Genomic DNA, 8,420 nt, shown 5'->3' with positions numbered 1-8,420 from the left:
TCCAAAGCACAGTACACAAAAGACAATCCTGCAATGGCAGATCAGTCTACCACATGAAAATTTTAACCTTCTAATGACACAGTGGGACATATTTTGCTCCTTCTGTGTGTCAAGTGACATAAGGCAGCACAAGAAGCAAAACAAGGACATTCAGATATCCCTAGTTCTTTTTCAGTCACAATGAATACTGGTCCCCCACACAAATGAGAAACACAATGGTGTAAAATATAACACAGGAATATAATTTTATTCTGTTAATCTGCGTATGTATTGGTACAGCTGTTCTGAGAAAGCTTCTGAAGAAAATTTTTCCATAACTCTCACTCTCCCAGCTGCTCCCATTGTGTCTTTTAAGAGAGGATCTCTCACAATTTTTTCCATGGCATCAGCAAATTGGGTTGGCAGAGGATCACACAAAAATCCTGTAACATTATGTGAGATTGATTCTAAAGGACCACCTGAATTAACTGCTATAACTGGACATCTCATATACATTGCCTCCAAAGGGACAATGCCGAAATGTTCATTGCTTGGTGTATAAAGCACACATACAGAGTTACTAAAAAGAGAGATCTTCTGTTCATCTGAGAATGATCTCAGAAAAGTCACATGGTCATTAACACCAAGCTTGTCTGCGAGTCTCCTCAACTCTTCATAGTGCTCCACGTTTTCCAGAACTCGCTTATCATAACCACCTGCCATAACCAGGTGAACTTCATCCCACTCATGAGAACCAAGTCTCCCCCGAAGTTCATGCAAAGCTTCGAGAGCCAATGCTAGATTCTTTTTTCTCTCATACCTATTAATGGAAAGAAACAAGAACTTTTTCTTCTTCGGTATCAGATCGGCTGTGTCTGCAGGAACAATTTCTTCAAAGCTACTGATGTTGAGCGATGGGTAGAGGACATCTGGGTTTATGTGAGATAGGGACTTAAAGGTGTCTTTGAACACGCTGGCAGTGAACTTGCTGTTCACAACGATGCAGTCTGCCATGCCAGTCGTGTACTCTTCCAGCCAGTCGAGCGGCAATCTGTAGAGGCGCTTCAGGAAAGATTCTCTCTTGGTCAGCAGTTGATCGGGAAAGTGACAGTAAAACAAAACTTTCTTACGGGTTCTGGCCAGTCTAAGTACAGGAATGCAGGCAGACACCTAGTGCAACCGGAGAGATGGGACAAGAGGAGAGGTTAATTATTTGTGTCAGTGTCACCAGAGTGTACATGTGATTTCAAAGCCATGCTCTGGGAGCCACTGAGTTTTGCAAGCCAAGTGCCTTCTCCCTCTTCCCTACACAAGCACATCGAGTTGTACTGCTTCATCAAGGACCTCTTGTGGCCCTATAATTTCTCCTTGCTCCCCACCAAGGTCCCAACAAGCCCCAGGACTTCTCCAAGCACCTCCTTCTGCGACTCCCAGGGTTGCTGGGAGCAGAGTCCAAGCGGCGGTGGCATCCTCTCCCTCCAGCTGCCCCAAAATATAAGAGGTAAACTTCAAAATGTGGAATATGTCAAGATTATCTAAAGTCAGTATGCTCTTTGATGTAAGGTATTTGTATACTTTCAAGCCTAATCAGCAAGAAAGAAGACCTAATCAGTGGAACTGGCAACAACTAGCATCCCTTAGTCAACAACATGCTGGAACTAACAAGCCTAAAGGATGTAGTCAATCAAGAAGTTGATTTGTCTATGTATACATTGCTAACTTGCCAAAATACTGAAGGTCCATGTATCATATAGGTAAACCATGTTCATTATAACACTAAAAAACACACCTACAGGTCAGAAAGACCCCTTCTCAGGTGAAGATCATTTCCCTGAGCAAGTGTAGGAGTTAGCTGGGGTTATGTAACTTGTACAGAATCACAGGATCAATTAGGTTGGAAAAGTGATCACTGAGTCCAAACAATAACCCAACACCACTGTGTCAACCAGACCATGGCATAAAGGGCCACATCCAATCTTTCCTTAAATATATTCAGGGAGGTTGATTCCATCACCTCCTTGGGCAGTCCAACATATAACGACTCTCTCAGAAGAAATTCTTCCTAATGTCCAAGCTAAGTATTCTCTGGTGCAGTTTAAGACCATATTCTCTCATTCTAGCATTAGCTGCCAGGGACACCAATCCCCACCTGCTAGAACATCCTTTCAGGCAGTTGCAGAGGACAAAAAGGTCCCCCTGAGTCTCCTTTACTCCCAGCTAGACATCCCAGCTCCCTCAGCCACTCCTCATAGAGTTGTGCTCCAGATCCTCCCCCAGCTTCACTTCCCTTCTCTTGAAATTGCTAACTAAACATAACATTATGAGAAGCTGCATTTGGGAAGTAACTAACTCTGAGTTTCTGTGTATAGAAAATGGCACAGAAAGCCTGATGGAATGTCCTTAATTTGTGGAACACCATGGGGCAGCCAGGCTTGCACAGCTCTGAAATGAACAATCTATGTCTCTCTCTGGAGTATAGCTTGTTGCACACCATATAATGAATCCGACTTTGTGCGGATTTGATACTCCAGGGCTCTGGAGCATCCCTCTTATGAGAGACTGCAAGAACTGGGCCAGTTTAGTCTAGAGAAGAGAAGACTAGGAGGGGATCTTATTAATTCATATAAATATCTCAAAGGTCTCAAGAGGATGGTGCCAGACTCTTTTTAGTAGTGCCCAGTGACAAGACGAGGAGCAGTGGCCACAAACTAAACACAAGAACTTCTACATCCACAAGAACATTGAGGGTGGCGGAACACTGGAAAAGGCTGTCCAGGGAGGTAGTGGAGTCTCCCTCTCTGAAGACACTCCAAACCCATCTGGACGCGTGCCTACATCACCGGCTGCAGGTGACCCTGCTTTGGCACGAGGTTTTGAGTAGATGATCACCAGAGGCCCCTTCCAACCCTAACAATTCTGTGATTCTGTTTAGAGCACCAGCATCCCCGCATCCCGGCAGCGGCGCTCCCGTGCCCGCACCTGGTCGCACACGAAGGCGTCGAAGGTCTCCCCGCTGAGCAGCAGCACGTAGAGGGCCACGAAGATCATGCGGAGGGCCGCGCACAGGGCGTGCCCACGGCCGCACAGGCTGCGCGGGAGCCAGCCGCCCGCCCTCCGCACCGCCAGCCCGCGCGTCTCGGCGAAGCAGCGCCCGGGATCGTAGTGCGCCGTCCAGATCTGCACCCGGCAGCCCCGCGCCCGCAGCGCCAGCGCCGCGTCCACCACCAGCCGCTCCGCGCCGCCCAGCCCCAGGTCCGGGTGCAGGAACAGCACGGACGGGCCCGCTCCTCCCGCCTCCTCCATGGCCGCTGCCGCGGGGTCGCATGCGCAGCCCGGCAGCCCCGGTGGGACACGTCAGCCTTCCTTCCCTTCCTCCCGGGCCTTCCCGCCCGCCCCGCCCGCCGGGCGGCCCCGCTGCCGCCCGACGCGCCGTTCCCCGCGGCCCCGCGCCGGCCCGGCCGCTGCGCAAGGAGCGGGCGCGACCGAGGCGTCTCGGGGGACGGCGGGCTCGGAAAGCGGCCGCCGAGCGAGGGGTACGGCAATAAGGGGCTGGTGCTGCTCAGGCATTATCCGGGGAAGCCCCGTGCCCCGGTTTGCGCGGCGCGGGGCGGAGCCTGATGCGGGCAGGGACGTGGCCGGAGCGGCTGCAGCGGAGCGTGTGTGAGACCGCACCGAGCCCGAGCCAGCGCCGCCGCCATGGTGAGAGGCTGCCCGAGGCGGGGGGTGGCTGAGGCGCCTCTTCCCCGCCGGCTGTGCCCGCCGCCTCTCACTCTCTCCCGCTTCTCTCCTCTCTCCGCAGCCCGGGCCCAACCCCAGCGCCACCAGCGTCGGCTCCTCCGGGCGCTCCCCCAGCAAGGCTGTGGCTCCCCGCGCCGCGGGATCCACCGTCCGGCAGAGGTGGGTGCCCGCCGCGGCTCCCCGGGGACAGCCCTCGCCCCCGTCGTGCTCTGCTTGCCGGGCTCCCGGGCTGGTGCCCTCTGCCGACGTGGCAGCACGGGCTGATGCCAGGCCAGAGAAGGAAAACGCTGCTGGGGAGGGGTCTGCAGGGCAAGAGCTATGAGGAGCGGCTGAGGGAGCTGGGGGTGTTTAGCCCGGAGAAAAGGAGGCTCGGGGGAAACCTTATCGTTCTCTACAACCACCTGAAAGGAGGGTGTGGCCAGGTGAGGGTCTGTGTCTTCTCCCAGGCAACTAGTGACAGGATAGGGGAGCACAAGTCTTAAGCTGCGTCAGGGGATGTTTAGCTTGGACGTCAGGAGGAAGGGGCGATTAGACACTGGAATGGGCTGCCCATGAAGTTGGTGGAGTCACTGCCCCTGAAGACAGTTAAGGAAAAATTGGATATGGCACTTGGTGCCATTGTCTAGTTGACACGGTGGTTTTGGGTCATAGGTCAGACTTGATGATCTTAGAGGTCTTTACCAATCCAGTTGATTCTGTGAAGTGTATTGTTTCTGCTGTCTCCTGGGCTGCTTGGTCCAAGAAGGTGGTGGAGTACTAACATGTTGTTTGGTCTTTGTTTCCTTCTGTCATCCCTTAAAGGAAAAATGCCAGCTGTGGGACAAGGAGCGCAGGCCGTGCCACGTCCACAGGGACTGGTGGGATGTGGCGGTTCTACACTGAGGACTCTCCAGGTCTCAAAGTGTAAGTTGGATTAATAGGTGGTGGCAGGCTTGAGGGTTCCCCTGCTTGTGTTGTCTTTCAGTCTTTGAATTAATAATAATCTGTCAGTGTTCTGGTGTGCATGGGAAAACTTGGTGAGTTGGTGGTTGGGATGACATTTAATCTGTAACCCTGGAGAAGAAAGTTACAGTAGTTTTAAAAAGGTAGGTACAAGCTGTACTTTGTAATTGCCAAAGTTTACCCTAAGTGGTCTTCGAAGGCTATGAGCAATCACTTTAAAGTTGAGAAAGATCACTGGTCTTAATGTATTTAAGCATCTATGTGCATGTTTTCATTCCCTTTTAAGTAAAAATCTTGTGTTTTGTCTTATAATAGCTGTATTATGATCCTGTACACCCCTTGAAAATACAATATAACTGATATACCATATGCTTGCATCAGATGTTTTTGTTAAAAAACTACAGATAAATTACTGTAGCTGAACTTGCCTAGCGAATAGCATGCCAATAACTTGTATGTCTCCATTTTCACAAGGTGAATATTCCAAGATTATGGTCAGATACCTGGTAGTGTCCCTTAAACTATAAAGAGAACCTAAGTTTTTACTCTTTTGATCAGTCTGAGTCATGCAGATGACTTTCTAAACAAACTGCAGCCTCACACTTAGGTAACAAAGGTGGAAGGTATAGTTGAGCTCATGAGTGCATGCCAAGTTATATCCTGTGTGGAGATTTGTGCTTATTGTAGAATTACTGTTTGTGAGCTCTTGTTCTTACTGTGTTGGAAAGTCTTGAGATGCTCAGGGCTGACCCTGTTGCTTGTTCTTTTTTTCTCAAATCCATTAATATTTTCTTTTGGAATTCTTCAAGACTAGGGCTACTGCTAGCTGCACAAATAGAACATTTGGGGAAAGGCTGGTGATAGGCTATGTCGTGATAGTTCCATGAGTAATCCTTCCTTTGAGGTTGTCTTATGTGTTTTCATTTTCATATGAACTTGAAACTTTAAAAAAAGTATCCAGCAAACTACAAAGTGGTGCTGTTCTGCCTTGCTTACTCCATTCTGAGTCCAGAAAGGAGACAAGGCAAAGACAATGAGCAGCAATGGTGTTCTAGAGCAAATCTATGCAGATAGGCAGGGCAACTGTTTTCTCTGTTGTTTGGTCTACTGAAGTTCAATTTAAAAAATGAATTATTCCAAAGAGAAAAGAAACAAGAAGGGCATTATGATTTTTTTTTATATACTTGTGATACAAGCTTTAACAATTCTGCTAAGTTTCTGTCTCAATATTTTGATTTCACTTTTGGTGCTGAATGGCCACTCAGTTGTTCTCGTCTTTAGTGCAAGCAGATCAGTAAACAAATTTTCCCGTCTATTTATGTTGCGACATAGTGGTTCCTGATTTAAAGATTTTGGAGCAGTGGAAGTGGTTTTTTTGGAAGTTACTTTCAGTAACTGTATGGTCAGGCTTTTAATGAAGGAATCAAATATATAAAAGTGAGTTGGCTTTACAAATCACCCCACACTAGATGTAACATTTTCTGAGCCATGGCTTGGTAGCACCTTTCTTACGGCTTTCTAGATAATCTTTTTCAAATTTTTTTTTTTCCCATAGAAACCAATTGTTATTATCTCTGTCCTCTTTAGTGGGCTTTAAAGTGAGAATGAATTATTAAGCGTTTGTGATTTCCTCAGTGAAGTCCTTCAGCTGAAGTTGTTTTTAGAAAGGGTTGTGATCACTACTGCATAAAGCAGTGGGAAAGCTTAGCCTGGTAGTGGTGGCAGGTGGGCTTTTTTTGGTGTTTTTCCGTATTATTTAAATGGAAATTCTTAAAATTATTATGAAAAAAGTACATAAAACCACTTGAGAACAGGTTAATCCATACTAGCTACAATGAGGGGAATTTCTCTCTAGATAAGAAAGTTTTTGTATTTTATATCATGCAGAATTAGGTTGATGCTTTGGGTATTTTGTATCTGTGTTCAACATCCAAAATAATAAATATGTTGAATAGGCAAGGTGGTTCCCCTCAGGAAAGATCCTTTATTTGCATTACAAGATGCTTCAAGATGCTTATGCCTTTAAGAACAACTACTAGTGGAAGGGAGTTGTGGAGGATTTGGCTGAGAGGGGATATGATCTTTTTCTCTTTTAAGCTTGGAGATTACATGCTTTGAAAAGAAAACTAAACCCAAACTTGTTTGTCCTTTTGGGTTACTTTGTACCTGTGGTTCCCGTATCTTGTCTTGGGTTTTCCTGTGGACAGAAAGTCAAATTGAGTATAATATGCAGCCTTATGAAAGACATGCTGAGAATGCACAGTACCAGATCTTTAGAAGTGTCTGAATCCATTTATTTATTTGTGGTGGGCTGAGAAGATGCAGGTGTGTAGAGGAGAATTGCAGGGTTTCAACAGGTTTTCTTTGAGACTGGAGGAAATGAGATATATGTGTCAGTATTGGAGAGCTGATTATTCTCTAGGGGTTCAATGTCATCTGCATGTTTAAAAAACCACTGAGCACACAATCAGTCCCCACTGTTTATTTCCATGTGATTCTGCTCTCATTAGTGGTGCTGCTTTGTTCCCATGCGCCATTGGCAGAGCAGCTTACTTATTCCTACTGCTAAAGGCTCAAATGAATTAAATAGTAATTCAGATACAGTGTAAGGACTATAAATTATGATTTATATTATGTAGTATATAAACCTTCATGTATACCTATATATATATATAAAAATAAGTAAAAATTATAAAATAAATACATTCATTTATATGCATAAAATGCTGGGGTTTGAGAATTGCATTCTGTTGCTTAGTGAAAGATACCCCTTGAAGGGGTTGCTTGTGTAGTCACTGGTATGTGGACTTTGTTTATTTTGTTTTTGGTTTATTTGCTAAATGCTTTATGCCTGTGTTCAGATTGCTCCATAAACAAATAAGTCTAGGTATGATAGATAATAATTGAGTTTTAAAACTCAATGTAAGGTTACAGTTGTGATCATTTCAAGTATGTAGATCATGATCTCAAAGAAAAATATGACAGTAAACTCTCAAATCCATTTTCAGTTTCCTTTTTTTAAACTTTATATTCTTGTAGCATTTACATGCTTCTAAACAGTACCCTGGAGGGTAATGCAGGCTGGATAACAGATTTCCCAATAGCATGTTGAAAATCAGAAATGACATCGTATGAAATAGCTGGTATGAAAGAGAGTTATGTGTATTCATGTAATTATTGCATCTTAGAACAGCATGAAACACTTGATTGAAGCTATCAACATGCACCCTAAGATTAACCTGTTTTTGAAAACATTACAATACAATTTCTATACAATATATAAAAGTAAGAAGAAAAAAAAATTAATTTTAGGTAAGATTTAATGATGTAGCTTTGCCACTTTGTGTATGTTTTTCAAGAAAGCAGAAGTCCCTGTTTCTCACCCACTACTGCCGTTGTTTTCAAATGAAATAAAATCCCTAAAATAACTAATGAGAATTTTTTGCCAAAATTTTAGTAGCCGCTAGAGGACTCTGTTGGTTTTTGTATCCTACTGTATCTTTGCTTAGGTGGCTATCTGAGTTGTAAACACAGAGGATACTTTTCCAGAGACTGTGGAAACAGTGATGCATAATAATGAACCATTAATGGCTTTTTTAACAAGTGGGGGGGTTTTGTTACTCTGTTGTGCTTTTTTATGTAACATTTAGGGTGTATAGAACTGTCTTCATAAACAGTGGCAGCAGCAGCAGTTTTTAATAAAGGTGGCTATCTCATTTCCATGTGCCTTAAGGTGTTTCTGTGGGAAGGGAAGAAGAGTT

General features: G+C 45.2%; 2 protein-coding genes across 3 annotated transcripts in view; one reads left to right on the top strand and one right to left on the bottom strand.

The window, feature by feature from the left end:
- Positions 1-221: 221 nt before the first annotated feature.
- ALG2 (ALG2 alpha-1,3/1,6-mannosyltransferase) lies at positions 222-3,361 on the bottom strand. The gene is made up of 2 exons (XM_058830340.1): positions 2,959-3,361; positions 222-1,149 (listed from the first exon to the last, which is right to left on the bottom strand). The coding sequence occupies exons 1-2, from the start codon at positions 3,280-3,282 to the stop codon at positions 247-249; spliced, it is 1,227 nt and encodes a 408-aa protein (XP_058686323.1). The 5' UTR covers positions 3,283-3,361; the 3' UTR covers positions 222-246.
- Positions 3,362-3,523: 162 nt separating this feature from the next.
- SEC61B (SEC61 translocon subunit beta) overlaps positions 3,524-8,420 on the top strand; it is an 88,949-nt gene continuing 84,052 nt past the window's right edge. Inside the window, exons 1-3 of one of the 2 annotated variants that reach the window (XM_058830343.1) lie at positions 3,524-3,678; positions 3,779-3,876; positions 4,519-4,620. In XM_058830343.1, coding sequence (XP_058686326.1) covers positions 3,676-3,678; positions 3,779-3,876; positions 4,519-4,620 — 203 coding nt within the window. In that variant the 5' untranslated portion in view covers positions 3,524-3,675. The remainder of the gene's footprint in view (positions 3,679-3,778; positions 3,877-4,518; positions 4,621-8,420) is intronic. The other variant, XM_058830342.1, reaches the window with a different exon arrangement.

Source organism: Poecile atricapillus, chromosome 2 (genome assembly GCF_030490865.1).
Source record: "Poecile atricapillus isolate bPoeAtr1 chromosome 2, bPoeAtr1.hap1, whole genome shotgun sequence".
Classification (NCBI taxonomy): Eukaryota; Metazoa; Chordata; class Aves; order Passeriformes; family Paridae; genus Poecile; species Poecile atricapillus.
The sequence above is the reverse complement of the archived record's forward strand: the minus strand, read 5'-3'. Positions and strand labels throughout refer to the sequence as shown.

Coding starts and splice junctions, on each gene's coding strand:
- ALG2 (XM_058830340.1), bottom strand. CDS start 3,282: ATGGAGGAGGCGGGAGGAGCGGGCCCGTCCGTGCTGTTCCTGCACCCG. Junction 1,150..2,958: donor ACGCCTTCGTGTGCGACCAG/GTGCGGGCACGG, acceptor CGGTTGCACTAG/GTGTCTGCCTGCATTCCTGT.